Source organism: Bactrocera latifrons, unplaced genomic scaffold, assembly GCF_001853355.1.
Source record: "Bactrocera latifrons isolate USDA-ARS-PBARC rearing strain unplaced genomic scaffold, ASM185335v1 scaffold_100, whole genome shotgun sequence".
NCBI classification, from domain to species: domain Eukaryota; kingdom Metazoa; phylum Arthropoda; class Insecta; order Diptera; family Tephritidae; genus Bactrocera; species Bactrocera latifrons.
Window position 1 is genome coordinate 1 of NW_017534409.1, and position 15,930 is coordinate 15,930.

General features: G+C 38.5%; 1 protein-coding gene across 1 annotated transcript in view; it reads left to right on the forward strand.

Annotated features, from left to right (window-relative positions):
• Nucleotides 1-2,911: 2,911 nt before the first annotated feature.
• LOC108966998 overlaps nt 2,912-15,930 on the forward strand; it is a gene marked incomplete at its 5' end in the record, with an annotated part of 27,016 nt that continues 13,997 nt past the window's right edge. Inside the window, 4 exons of the mRNA XM_018930195.1 lie at nt 2,912-3,090; nt 6,585-6,766; nt 10,650-11,045; nt 15,514-15,725. Coding sequence (XP_018785740.1) covers nt 2,912-3,090; nt 6,585-6,766; nt 10,650-11,045; nt 15,514-15,725 — 969 coding nt within the window. The remainder of the gene's footprint in view (nt 3,091-6,584; nt 6,767-10,649; nt 11,046-15,513; nt 15,726-15,930) is intronic.

A 15,930-nucleotide genomic window follows, 5' to 3' on the forward strand; every position in this document is an offset into this window, starting at 1 on the left:
GTATGTGTGCACATAAATGTATATGAATATATGTATATATGTTAAACGTAGTTCCCCATTTGACATTCCCTCCTTCCCCTTATTCCTGAGTGTTTTGATTGATTGTGTGTGGCGCTGATCAAAGTGGGTGTGACAACAAATTGAAAATGGCAAAATATATACGAATTACTCTGACATGCTTCATCACTTTCGCAACTTAACACTTATTTATTCCTCTTTCACTTTTTTTTGACAGCCACACACATACACATAAGCGACGAGCTTAGATACAACTCTTTTGCTGTTGCCAACAATTTGTCGATAGTCATGTGTAAATTAAGATTTCCCCAGTGTTCGGTATTAGGAGGGAAGAAAATGTATTGCAACACGATTTTTCATTTTCAAATATATTACATACTCGCAATACATTGACATTGAGATACTTATTGCCCGTGTGAATGGGTTATATTTGAATTTAGATATGGAAATTAGAACAAAATTAGTTTGAACGAATGCTCGAGGGCGAGCGATTACAATTAGTGATTACAATTTTTTTATGAGAGAGTTAATTACAAATTTTGAAAATCTATATAGATAATTCAATAATTATCCGAGTTAGATTCGACAAGCTTTAGTGAGTAGCGAATCGAACACATTATACCAGCTATTGAAATAGACATAAATAAGTACAGGGTGGCGCACGTATCGTGCTAAAAACAAAGAAATAAAAAAAAATAATAACTAGGGTTTCTAAACAATGCATTACATTTTTGTTATTATATAGAAATTTTAATTTATTTTATGTTAGTAATTATTTTTAAAAATTATGGACCGTAAATGACCTCTATGCTTAGCCTTACTCATTGAAGCCTGAAGGGCTGAAGTCGGGAGTGCGTCAGTTATCGATTTCATTGACTGTTTCACTTCAGTCAGATTTCTGCGTTTTGTTTTGAACATCTCTTGTTTGACAAAACCCCATAAAAAAAAAATATGGTGCAGTCAGGTGACCTTGGGTGACCTTTCTTAATTTTAATTTGTTTCAAAATTCATTGATGCTGCGCAGTAACCGGTCTGGCTACATGTGCAGGTGCTCCATATTACTGGAAACAAACGCTGTTGAAAGGGAGTGAAAAGCCTCATTCAACATTTTTAAATAACGGTGCCACCTGAGAGTTACTGTTATACCGTTTTCTTTAAAGAAATATGGCTCGACAATACGTCTTAATGAAACTGCGCAGTGATTCGTTCTTGGTGAAGTTTCGTCTTGTAAATTTTTTCTGCATTTGATTCACTCCATATAAGCCAGTTTTGCTTGTTTACATTTTCCTTTAGATCGAATGGACCTCATCAGTCAAAGAGGCAATTTATCAAATGAGGACAGTTAAATAATTTTTTGGCAAAAATCCAGGTAAATAGGCAAATCTATAGGGTTTAATCGACTTATTATTTAAACTTTGTATCGAAATTGGTTTAAGTAATCACAATTATCCATTGTAATGACCTTCTGCTAACATCAAGTTACACCGATAAGTTGCAATTCTTGGATTTGCCGGAATTGAGGATGCAACAGCCGCGATTATTTATTGCACACGAACAGACGGATCGCGATAGTACGGTCTTCTCATAATGATCCATCTACACGGGAGAGTGCCGCCAAAATCCAGTCTGAACTCCCTTTGGACGGAAATGACGGACTACAAAGCTTATTTTGCACAAAGCATTCAGTAAAGGACATGAAATGAACGAAAGCTTGAATTATGAGAGTCGTCTATGTAACTCTGTTAATAACATCGAAAATTTAAGCAAGCAGTGCTTGAAAATCATCAAGTTTGTATTAGAGATATCTCAACATCTTTTAGGGACCATATCCATCACCAAAAAACATGAATTTTACTACAAAAAAGGTGCTGAGTAGAGGTCGTAAAAGAGATGCTCGACAAACGCAGCTGCATCAATACTGATGCTGAGGCGTGGGTTTATGAATATGACATAAATAGGTTTTTCTGGGTTTGCTTTTTCTATAAAATCTAATTTCCCTTCCATATGCGTAGAAAACTATGAATTATGGTGTATATGCAGTAGTTGGTAACTTTTTGTCTTTTAACTTTTGCTTCTGCCCTCAATGGCATTGCCAGAGATCAGCTCATATTGAGCTTCAAATGTCGCACGCCGTTGTTAATATCCAAAAGACCTTTGAATGTTTCTATCAAGTAGTCAATAAGATTTTCCATTTCTTTGGTTTTCAAAGCACAAACTTAGTTGGAATCCATCCAGTACTTCTCTAGAAAAGCACGTATACAAATCTTCGCCGATTGTATCCAACAACGAAATGTACACTGACAGTGTGTCCTTTGCAAATGTCTGCGTAAGAAACATTTTCGCGTTTTGATTGTCGGCCGCAGATTCTTGGTTTTTAGTCGTCAACTTTCAGTTCTGTCGCCAATTTTTTCTTGTCTGAATAAATAGATCTAAAATGTACCTTAGTTTTTACTTTTCGATTTTGGTCGTTACAAGCAGCGTTACTATCATATTGGATGGAATTTTTTCCATTTCCCCTCTCTGAATTCGCCGCTGTATAGTATCACTTCTCGCATCCACAGTGACATCATCGGCCTTAGCCTTCACAACATTGAAATAAATTTCTCATTACTACTCTCTTTCTATTCTATTACTGTTATTATTAAATTCCAATCAGGCCACAGTTTTAAAATGATGAGAAGAGTCAAAAGAGAATACATGTACATTTTTTGAATATAAAAAGTGAGATTATGAAAAAGTTACATAAATCATATTTGTTTGTTGTTTTGTGTTTTAGTCTCGGAACAAATTTAATCATGTAAAATTCAATTAACACAAAACTTTCAATTTCTCATACATAAATATGTACACACACTGTTAAATATGCATACTTTTTTGCTTACCGTCAAACATTTTTTTTTGCAGTTTCGTGATGTCGAAGACTGCCAGCTGGGGCTACCTGAAGAATGGCAAATTCGACGGCATGATAGGAGCGTTGGTACGCAAACAAGCGGATATTGGTGGCTCGCCGATTTTCTTTCGCATCGAACGTGCCAAAGTGATTGATTACACGACACGAACGTGGGTGGCCAGGTGAGCAAGCGGGGTAAAGCACACAAAACACTCATACAAACAAGCCGATAAATAAAGAGAAAAAATTGCTGGCTGAGCGAAAGTGATAAATGGTAGAAAAAGCGGGGGCAAGTAACAAAAAGTCAGTGGGTGTCGGGAAGTCAAAGTAGACAGTTTGGTTTTTTTGGTGCGGTCGACGATGGCTGTTATTCACAGAGCTGTTGCTTTTTCTGTGTGTTATTGCCGCGCAGTTATTCAGCAAGAGTGCTGGTGGTGTGAGACTAAAAAAGTGACTTACACTAATTCCTAGCAGTGGAAGAGCACAAGCGGTCAACCGCTCAACAGCCACGTGGCGCGCCGAGCTAAAGCTCTTATTCGTGATTGGAGTGTTGGCTATTGCTGTTGTTGTTATTTACATTTGTCGACTTTTTTCAAAGTTCTTTTTTGTCATGTTTAGCACAACAATAATAGTTGTTATTGCATTTATTGCTTGTGGTTCTTTAGCAAATTTTAAAAAGCAATTTGTCGAAAGCTTTGCACATGAAAGCGCGGCCACAGTTGAGTGATGGCAACGCGTTTGATGTGAAGGCCTTGTCGGCACCAGGAATTGCATTATGTGGTGCTTTCGCGCCAGCTTCGCTTATTTCCCTCTAATGCTTTTATTGTTGTTATTGTTGTTGCCTCACCTGTCACCTTTGCTGCTCGCGCCGCACTTGTTGGCGTTATTGTTGCGGTTTATTTAATTTCGCATATTGTAAGCTGTCAATGGCATGAAAAATGATATCAGCACGACCGACACGAGACCCGACGCCGTTTAACGCTCTAACTTTTTTTTGCCATTCACTTTGCATTACCGTTATTTGTGTATTGTCGCCAATTGTTGCTTTTGTGTGCAATGTTGTTGTTGTTTGTTGTGGTTTTTGTTGTGCCGCGGTGTTATTATTATTGCCAAGATAAATGTTTGTAAGTTTAGCCTTTGCGGTTGACACGCATAAATCTTGTGGACAAAATATCGCCAACAAAAAGTCGCACAGCGTGGCAACTTATGTACATATCTTGAACCCCGAACAATGACATTAGTTTGTTGTCTTTATTTATAACAACAATAAATATTTATATGTGTATTAGTTAGCCATTGACAGTTGCGTGCGGAGTGTGAGTGTGAGTGTGAGTGAATACCTGCACACTGGTGGCTAATTTTGTTGTACGATTTCTGTTAGGCTAACACAGTATGTCTGTAAAACAGCAGTGGTTGTTACTGAAATTTCTCTGAGATGTTGCGCTTGAACTTTTTGCTTTCAGTTAAATGTTTTTTGTTCTGTCTTGAGGGAAACTATTCGAAAATTTCTAGAAAAGTATGAAGCATTCTGTAATATTTTATTATAATATTACGTTCCGATCGACACTTAATGTGAGTGTCATGAGATTAAAGCTGTTAAGTATATTACCTGACTAATCTTCTAGATTTGATCATTTGTTAACCTCGTCACCGAGGAGATTCGAAGTGAATCGAATAGAAATTTCGTATTGGTCAAAGAAACATAAATCTTCCGAGATTTAGCGCATGGTGAATATCTGGCCAGTTGTTGATGTTCCAGGCCTACAGCCACACTGATAAGGTCCAATCAGTTTTTCGACGGTTTTCCGATTTTAATCTTTCACACAACAATTCGAACTTCTTCTTTCCGGGTCGGGCAATGGAACCAAAAACGTTATTTCTTTAAACGAAGATGGAAAAAACTTAGTACTAAAATATTTTTAAGGAAACTCTTTTAAGTAATATGAACGTTTTGAAGGATACCGATGGTGTAGGAATGCGATTATAGAGCTTCTTTTATTCAACCGTTGGCCAGACATACGAGCTTTTAGACCCTATCGATTACAAACCAGGCTCTGCCCACTGATTATTGGCGTTAGAACTCTGTTAACCAACAAGCTACCAAGTGGAGACGGGGAATATTGCAATCTTGACTTCTTCGTAAACATTTTTTTTTCGTGGCATAAAAAAAATGAAAGTATAACTTCAAATAATCGATGTCTGGATGTTACATGTGCCGCAAGCCAAAACCCACAAGGAATTGTAGTGATCATTAACCGTTTGAGCTTCAAACATATGTATTTATGAATTACACAAACGGTATTTCTTTATAGATCGCTCCGTGATGAACAATATTAGTTCAAAACGAACTCGCATCATGTGTGAGTGCTTACCAAAAGTTCACTTTTAAAAATAAGATTGTGACGGAAAAGCCAATTTTATTGGTTCGATTTCGATAATTGCAGATTTTAATTAGTACCTAATTATACCCTGAAGGCGGAGACTCTATAAAATATATACATGTAGAAATTATCAGTATGCTGAGCATATTTAATTTAGCCAAGTCCATCTGTAAGTTTGTATATACCCAACCTAGTGCTTAATTTTTCCATATTTTGGATCTGAAATCGCGCATTCGTTTCTTTTTCCCCAAGTAGCTGTATATTTGTCGGCCGTCCATCCAGGCCATGCTAAAATCTACGAAGAAATTCATTAGATCGGTAAACTATGACCTTAGCAGCCATATCATGATCAAAAGTTCTTTTTTGGAATCTTAAAATATTTTAAACTTATTTTACTTTTCATAAATTTGAGAATAAGCCCAGAGGAAACCCATTTTCATATAATACCATGGTTAAATAATATGCGAATATTAAATTACCATTTCCATGTAAAAGTTATCTGTAACTTTCATCAGACCACCACTGTAGTCGTGTCGTGTCACTTCGTTTGGTGTCTACGGTTTTTCACCACACTCCGCCGATTAAATACTCATTTCTCTTGTTAAGCGGTGCAAATTTATGCGCTGCTCAATTTTTGCGTCGCGCTTTCGCGACGCTTCTTATCGCCGTGCGGTGATTTGTTGCACGCGTGCTTGTTGCTGCTGTTGTACTTACGCTCATTGCACCCGAGTTCAATTTTATTTGCGTTCTTTGATTTGTTGTAGTCATTCTTTTTGCACGCCACTTCACCTCCAGCTGTGCTAACGACAATTTAATGCTGCCGTTGCCGTTGCCGCCTCGCTGCTTGCGTCGCTAGCGCTTAGAGACCGGGTTGCTGTTGCTGCAGCTCCCTTGAGTGTGGAAAGGTCACGCCAACAGCTGACTTGACAGCAACTTAAGTGGCAATGAGACGCTGACTTAAGAGCGTGTTGTTCGTGTAGGCAGATGGCAAACGACACGGCGTTGGACAAGCAATTTGTTTTTAGTCGCCGCCGTTCGCTCACTGCTCCATGCCACGTACACGCCGAAGATTGACACATTAATTGAAACTAAATCCTGTCGGGGACATGTTTGCTGATTTAATTTCTTTGTGTAAAATAAGATTTATGTTTGTGGCTTTTCACCTGCTGCGCTGTTGGTTTATTTTGTGGGCGTGTCAGTTGATGAGGGCAGATTGCTGGAAGCTCTCTACTGTGTGGAATTGTGTGCTTGTCTAATAGTTTGGTTTATTATTGTAATGTCTTTTTTATTCGTAGGCCTTGCTTCATATTTCGTCATCCGCCGAGCACCAAAAAGGATCGTATAGTGTTTCTGCAACCCTTTTCAAATATAGTCTGGATTTTATTGGGATTATGTGGCATATTCACCATCTGCTTACTGTGGCTACTGACATCGGTGGAGCGTCGCTTGGAGGCGGTGGGTGTGGTAAAGCAGTTGGGTAGGTTTAATTTATAGTGGCGAAGAAGAATCGCAATTTCGTGAAATTTTGTGCATAATGGTTAATTCTAAGTTTGATATAATTCTTCATACACTAGTGCATATTTTGCAACCTATGATCTAGAAGTAGTTGTATTATATATACGAAACTTTTGGATAACTTTTGGATCTGCCTGAAGCCTCTTTCATATAATAGGAATCAAAAGCTTTCGAAATCTTATTACTTTGAGGCGTTAAGCAAAATATTATTTGTTGTTGCCGTTTAAAGGTCTACAGAAACTTAATTAATTCATTGCTTCACATGGGAGCGAAGTACTTTACGGATGTAAACAAGCATGCGGAGAGCGTTGCGGTGGAGTGCTCGGTCGGTAATTATCCACTACTTCCACTTTTAGCCTCCCTGATCACTCCAGCGACTTCCAAAGGATCTACTAAAATCCCATACTTCGGAACGTAACCTCAATCAAAGTGGTGGTATCTATCCACATCGAAAGCTGGAAAGCAATAGTCTTGTCCTCGCTGACAGAGAGCTCAAGACTAATAATGTCGTGTATAGATGCCAGAGATATACTTTTTGATTTTGGTTTGGATGCCTGGGTACAGCGGAGTTGATGGAAACTGCCAGGTACCTACAGTTGTAGGCTTACTGATTAGTCCAGCGACATCCAAACGGAAGTGGCTAAGAAAAAGGTGGCAGTAATTTCATTTTTCCGGAACGTGACCTCATTCAGAGTGGTGTCTACGCACATCAAAAGCAGAAAAGCGATAAGCGTGTCCTAGCTGACGGTGAGCTCGATTGATTACATGTATACACTCCTTATCTCTGGCATCATTTATGAGTTTGTTTTGGATGCCTGGATACAGCGGAATTGATGAAAACTGCCAAGTTGATGAGTCTGCTAGGTCAGGCATATCAGTCTTACTAGCTTCAGCATGGAAATGGGTAGAAGCTCCGTTGGCTTCTTACGGTTCATTTATAGATTATTGGGTCTCAGGCCAGATAGTGTAGCGAAAAGTTCGCCCTCAGAAAAGTCTACGTTTCAGTGGTTATATGAGTTTTTACTGAACCTTCGCTAGATCAGGTATACAAAATAAAAGCTATAACATCTGTTCGAATTTTTAAGTTTTKTGCAAAGATCTTMYATTGTTAATACTTRRCAACACTGTCTTGATAYCCACACTAATGTCTCATAGCCTTAAATATAACAGGTTAGTTGTTGGTCTAATTATGTCTATAAATCTTGTCATATAAATCTTTCAAAAATGAATTAAAACTTGGAAAAATGATGAATGTAGATGTTTTGGTCTCTCAGAGCGAACTTTTTACTCGAATTTGAGTCCATCGACAGGAATAAAATAGTAGCCTGCTGAAAGAGCAGACCGCAGAAAATTCTGCTTTCTTATGCTTAAACATCTTCACAACAACTGACATATTTATAGAGTACGGACACTTTAGTGTTTTGGCTCTCAGTCCTTTTTCAGCTTAACAAAATGATAGCCCAGAATCAAGTAACAACCTTAAAAGTCTATTATATAATATTCTGACGACGCTTATTTGCAAGAATATCAGTTAAGTACTACTATTTAGCGGAAAAATTCGAGCTCACTCGTGTCATTAACGACTTCCAGTTCCCATCAAGCAAAACTAATCGATTCACCAGAACAAAGTTGCGCATTAAATGCCATTAAATTATCGGTTATTACGAATTCCGATGATAAAATTTTTCGCGCGACGAACGCGATTTTGACTTTTACTATTTGCCGTCGCTCAGACAAAAGTTTGGCATTTTCTTTTCACTTTAGTAATTTTTATAACCTCTGACGATGGCAATTTCATAAAACACCATTTAGAAGGAAGACGAAGGCATGCCGAAGAGCAAGAATGCCGATAGACAGTGCGAACTTTGTGAAAGTATAAATCAAAACTTTCAATTTCCAAGCAAACCAAAGGGCCAAAAATTGCAGCAAAACGCCGTTAGGATGCATTGCAAGGCACACGGGACGATAAACGCCGCAATGTCGAGTCGAAGTGCATTGGCACAGTGGCAGTCACATACAATGCTTGCTATTGATAACGGAGTGTACGAGGGTGGTTCGATAAGACAAAAACTAAGGAAGGTTAATAGACTTCATCGGAAAGGTTTTGTTGGTGGGTTGAAAAGGGAGGTGCAGAAGTATCAGAACACCCGGCGGCTGGACTTAGACTATCATTATGTCTATTGTGCTCCCTGGTTTAGCTAAATTAAGTCATCTCAGCAAATTGGTAGATTTGGTAAAATATCATTTTTCACACCAGCTGCCCTATGTCTCTTAATTTGGAACATTGAGAATGACCCGCCTCACCCGACTGAAGGCTAGTCATTCGCAAGTAATGTTCCAGCGTCTCATCTGCATTCCGCCGATTCCACTTTTCCAATATTTTGAAGTGATATCTTAAGGGTGGTGCCCCATAAAGACCCCTACAATATGATTAAGTATATCTGTGCTTAGAAGAAGAAGCTTTTTGGTCTATCCACCATCTGCATTACCGCAAAGTAACTTCGTAGTATGTCTCGTGTTGGTAGTGTTCCAAGATCTAAGGTGTTTCTCTAGGTCTACTGCATCAAGCAACTGTTGTAAGAGCTGCATGGTTTGGAACAGTCGTGTACTCGTCTGCCTTTTCGTTTCCTTTCATTCCCATATGGCTTGGCATTGGAAAAAAAATTGTCAGTAGATGATCAGGAGTGATAGCAGGAACAGTGGAGAATGCTACTGCCTTCCTTCCTTATCGAGCAAAATGTGTGAACAGTTGAGAACGTGGCAAAAATCAGCCATCTTTGTTAGTTTTCATTTGAACAATGTTGCCATTGCTCAATACGCATATATAGTTTTGTACACATCTATGTTTTTAATTAAAATTTTTTATAATATAACATATCAAAACTGAAAACAAACTATTAAAAATTTTAAATAATAGCATTCGACTCTGATTTTGAGTTATTTTAAGAAAATTTCAGACATATTGAACAGATTGAACTATAAAAGTTGATAATTACTACAGTAAATAGATATTGGCAACCCTGCGTTGTGAAAGAGCAATCAGCTGACACGTTTCTATGGCAAAAATCCAAATGCCGTGAATTCGCACGTCATTTTACGTCAAAGAGAGAAGGGAGTAGCGTTTTTCACTGCGCACTTACATTGCGCTCCCATAAGATGGGTGGTATCGGCTGACACGGGCCACGATTCTGCCTTCTCCACTGCTCCTGCTATGAGGCTTAACGTCAGTATTTAACTATTTGACAAAAAAAAAAACCCAAGCTCAGCTAAGTCTCCATAAAGTCTTTTCCAAAGGGTTTGAATCTCTGTCAGGCCTTCTCTCGGCCTAGTCATACCTATTCTACAGCTTTCTGTCCAGTTATTGAATTCAGTTCGAATGATGTGGGCTACGCGCTTGATCAGGACCTTTCCTGAGCTGAAAAATATTACACAATTCTTCGCCACTGTGTTATCGGACCACCTTCGTACCCTCATCGCGCTGGTGATTACATGCAGTGTGCACTGTGGCTGACTGCAGGGCATGCTGGGACACTTCGAGCAAATATCGTCGGCGAAAAGTTTTTGTGCGGCACGAATGCGTGCCTCTGAAAAATGAGAGATCATTGCCATTAAATTCTCAGCTCCATTGCGTACATGGCACATGCTCGTGGTACTACGCAGTTGTTTTTTTTTTCTGTAAAATTTTGGACGTTATTACTTGCTGCGCCCGAGGTCAAAATCTACTAGAAACTCTTTTTTAACTCACATTCCACTCCTTCCTTCCGCACTAACCTACCGCTTTTTGCTTTATCCTTTCATTGATTTCGCCAACAATTGACTCCCTGGTGAATGCTGCGACACAAAAGGACACAGCACGCGCAGCAGCAACATGAACATCGGAGGCACCACCGCCAACAACCAACAAGCGAGCGCAATCGGCGGTAATGATGAACTACCACCAGTTGGTTGCCGCTGTTCCACACGAACGACGCTAAGTGCCGGGACAATGCTGAGCTGCGGCGCTCGCTACGCGCCGTCGGTTGCCGCAGCAACAAAAGAGCAACGGAAACAAAAGCCGGGCAAGTTGATGCAACGAAGTAAGACGGAAGCGCGAAAGAATGTGCAGAGTATTAGCTGCAGGCATTGCATGCTCGGCTGCGGCAGTGCGTGCTGTGGCCAGGCAGGCAGCGTTGTGGCACAAGAGCGCGTTGGCTTGTTCTTCGAGTCGGTGCTGTTCTACGTGGGTTCCATATGCCAACAAGGTAAGTTTGTCGAAAAACTACTACTACAGTAGTACATAATGTTAGCGTTAAGGGCACGAGGAGCGAAGAGGGGCGCTTTGAAAACTAATATACGCAGGAACTTTGGCGAAACATACACATAGAGCAAGCTCTCGAGAAATTTTGGGTTGCACAAGTGAGTGGCAGTTACATGTAAGCTGTAGCAGTTGCGTGTCTGTGTTTCTGCGTTTGAGCTCTTAGTTTTATTGGCATGTTTGGTAGCATGTGTGGTATGCAACGCAATTTATGCGCTCACAAGTTTACTTTTCAGCTTTGCTTTCATAACTAAGCACACTACTTTCCCAGGGTGCGGCTCACGTCTCTCTCTCTCTCTCTATCTCTCTGTTTGTGTGCGCTACCTTTTCGGGTTGGAGGTTCTTGAGTTCAATTTCGTTTGTTTGGCTTTGTTACAAGACTTTCCCATTCTTGTAAACATAACTGAACAAATTGCTAGTGAATTTGTTGTGGCAAGACGTGCATCGGCTTGGAGAGCGCAAACAGTGCTTCTTCTTACAAATTTGTAAGAAATGCTTTTGAAGCGGAAAAATTGTGCTAAGTCAACACCGAGTAATGCTAGGAAAATATTGCATTTTTATTTAATTACCGTTATTATTTTATTATTTAATTAGGTCAGGCTCAGAGCGAGTTAGTTGTTTGCTGTGGCTCAGAATGGTGAAATGAAAGTGAAAGCTTTTCTGCCGTTAGTGAGCTTTTATTTAATAAGGAGAGACTGAAAATTATTAATATATTATTCTAATCTAATTGCATCAATTCTTTGAAACGTGGGTCCAAGTCTTGGTCTAAACTTTTTTTATTCTGCTATAAAAAGTTTTTTCTATTGGTGATTATCTGGATTGCTGCCGAAAACTGCTTATGTGACTTTGATTCCGAAGATGGGTACAGTTGCGTATAACTGTGCTTCTGTTAATACTGCTAAATGTGCAGGAGAGTTGAAATCTAAAGTGCAAGGTCGTGCTCTCTGAGTATTGATAGTCAGTTCTGCAAATAATAGATGTTCAGGTTTTGTAAGATATCGAAGACGCTGAAATTTCGGATCCCAAAAATAAGTAACCCTGTCCTTTAAAGGATGTAGCTACCTATCAGTTATTTTCACTATATATAACCCTTTATCTTATTATCAATGAAGTCTGCTGTGTTTAGCTTATGAGTTATGCTTTTGCAATTAATATTCAAATAATAATTTTCGAATAGAACTTTTTTGTGATAATAACGGTTTTTTCTTTGTACATTTGCCTTCAGTAAGGTTCGCCATTTCATTATTGAAAGATATACCAAAAACGTCTCGAAATTATTAAATTAAATTATAGTCGTCATAATCACCATCTAAGATCAACAATTGAGGGTCTGGTGGAAAAATTTGAATCCACAAGCACAGTARAAARTGTTGACGTGTCAGTGAGRCAAAGAAGTTCCGCAGTGTCGAKAATACTGCTGCCGCTAGCGCATCCGTTGAGGAAGACCCAAACTCCAGTCTCAGTGACTCTCACACGTCTTTCTGAAGCATAGATCATCACTGTGACGTCGCTGTGGCGAATTTAGTGAAAATATCTTGGCCTGTGTCCTTACAAGATCAAATTGACTCAAGAACTGAAACCGCTTGATCACCAGAATCCTAGTATGTTCGTGAATTAGGCTCAGTAACAACTTAAAAAGGATCCGGATTTTTATTAAAAAATCGTCTTGTGTGGGTCATTTCTGGCTGAATGGCTTCGGCAATAAGCAAAATATGTATTATAAGTCAGGCAGCAATCCACGCGTACTCCATGGGTCACCATTGCATCCCAAAAAAATTACGGCTTATGAGCCGACGGCGTCATTGGGCCGCACTTCTTCCGTGATGATCAAGATCGGCACGTTACTGTGAATGAGAATCGCTACCGCCTAATTATAACCGAATATTTTTTTCCCGAACGGACGATATGTACTTGGACATATCGGTCGTTCCAACAGGATGTTGTCAATAGCCACACAGCGAATGTTACAATCGACTTACTACATCAAGTATATGTCATTTATATGTATCTATGTCAACAAGACAGCGATGTTAGATGAACTTCGATTATCGAACCAGAAATTGCAGCATTTTCGGGCGATTTATGCTTGAAAACCGTCGAAAATTGGATTCAGCGTCTGGAATTTAGCAAGCGTTCCCACGGTGGTCATGGAAAAGAAATTGAGTTCCATACAGAATGACACGAAATGTACTTTTACAGGAATAAAGAATTTCATTGATATCCCAAATCGCTTTGTAGCACTCTTATTGAAAATCCGTTATATTGGCTAAGAGCTCTACCAAAAATCCGTCGTTTGCTTGGCGTCTAGAAATTTGTAGTATAGAAATTTGTAGTATTCTATATTTGTTGAAAAAGATTAAAGGCCTTATTTGTTCTCATTGAATGGAGAAACATCAGGATTATGGATCTAGACATCAAATTTGGATGTACGTTCTCGTATCCTTTAAGATGAAATATGTATAATATTTAACAGTTACAATAAACGAATAGCGTTAAGTTTGTGTGTAATTAAACATAGTGACGTATCCATAAAAGTTTATCTGAACTTTTGATAGAACCCAGTGCATTTCTTCTTCGCTCTCATGAATGCTGATCGAGTCAACTTCTCTGGAAGCAACATATACTTATTTGCTCATTTAGCTTGCAAACCCAAGCAACCACACCCTCCGCCATAATGAGTGGAGAAATTTAAACTGATTACCTTTTCGTTGCCATTTCTTCTCCTTCTCCTTCTCCTTAAACATAAACTACCATCGATTTTCACGTCATGACACGTTTTGTAGAAATCTATCCAACAACAAAACGCATTAAATTGCAACAATCAATGCAATTGGGCAACAGCTAATGGGTTCTGTTTCTGCTGCTGAGTGGTTGAGAAAATAGCAAAGTCATTACCGTTGTTAGCGTCTGCCGCTTGCGTTCGGACAAGATTGTGTAGAAACACTAAGTACTGAACTTCAAGGTGGAAGATTTTATATATTACAAGGCGAGTACTGTTTGAAACTTGATTGTATTGGCGGAGCAAGAAATTAAGAAATGGGAGGTGTACAATTCGAAAACTTCGAAGTATTGTGGATAAATAAATGAGCTCGTTAGAATACACAACGGTGGGTGGAGATCGTAATGTTGCTAATTACTTCATTCGCATTTTACGAGTAAACATACGAGTACCATACATATCTGTGAATCGTAGGATTACAATGTTTCGATGATTTGGGGATATGTGCTTTGATGGTTAAATTTTAGGATTATATGTATGAACTTCCGATAAGTTAAATGGTACCACTATTTTTTTTTTAATATATTTTTGGGAATGTCAGAATAGTACGAATGTTGAAAATATCGTTCACTTCGATGTTCACGAGATGCAAGAGTGTGAGTTCAGCTGCATGTTGCATAGAGAAATCAGATCTAGCATAATTCCATTATAATTGGATCAGAAGTGAGCTTTTCTAGATCTGAGGTCTTGTGGGAATGAACATAAAACTTAATATTTGCTAGCAAGGACTTCCTCCGATTCTCGAAGCATAGCTGAAAGCAAGTGATGTTGTTGTGCGGAGAAGTCTACGAAGCATAATTTCATATTATCAATGATATCAATATTGCTCTTAACTTCTTCGACGAGAACTTAGCAGCTTTAAGACTAAAAATCAGTATATTGATAGGAAAATAGCAATTTTTACTTCAACTTGGTTACCGAGTCCACTCTTCAGCATGTGTATATATTAGGGTGATTCAAAAAACATTTTTTTTTCGTTTGGTGCTCTGAAAAATGCGTTTCTAGACATCTCTAAGGAAGCCTCTCCAAGAATGAGTTCYTATTTGTAACGGGAAGGTCCTCCTACTTACAATTTTCTATTTATGCTTATTATCATATAGAAAGTTTTATATCTCGCTTCCAGCTACTTGAAAAAATATCTTGTTCCTTAGATTTTGTAGGAAATTGATTGCTCTAAAAAAAGGTCTGTATGGTTTTTTCATAAACCCAACCGTTTAAAAGATATTCACAGTTAAAGTTTGATTATTTTTGGGAAAATTTTTTATTTCCTATGAATTTTATAACTCAATGAAATAAAATCATTATGAATGATGATAATAATCAACAAAAAAAGATTTTCCTGAGATCTTACTTTAAAAACTAGTTTCATTTCCATATACTTTCTATTAATGACAAACGAAAATACACTGTCCTCATCTTGTCCGCCGCCTGCACACTATGTAATTCTACTTTATTTAGTCTCTTTACTCTAGTCTAGCCTTGTAAGATTAATTTCGACAGCATTTTGGTGTGTGTATGCTGTATGAGCATGTGTGTCTCCCATTTGTTCCGACAAATTTTATTTCGTTTACTATTAGTCTTCATTTCTTCAATGAAAACTCATTCGTATCGACTGCTTGCTGCCGTCTCTCATTAGGTCTGACATTTTCTACAAGTTTCTTTTCGGGTCGTTGCATCGTTATTACCAGTCTRCTCTTCGCCTTTGCCATCTATCAATTCTATTCGGCCAGCATTGTGGGTACACTATTGATGGAGAAGCCGAAAACGATACGAACATTGCGTGATTTAATACACAGTTCGCTGGCAGTCGGTGTGGAGGATATAGCATATAAYCGTGACTACTTTTTGGTAAGTGATTGGAAGTATTGAATATGATATTTGGGGTGAGATAAATTTTATATAACAATTTAAAGCAATATTTATTGCCAAGAATAGRTTATGCCTRYRTTAAGTTTGTCACGAAGTTTGTAACACACCGCAAGAAAGTAGGAGATTATATGAAATATTTGTATAAATGATCAGCATGATGAGTTGAGTCGATTTGGACATCTCC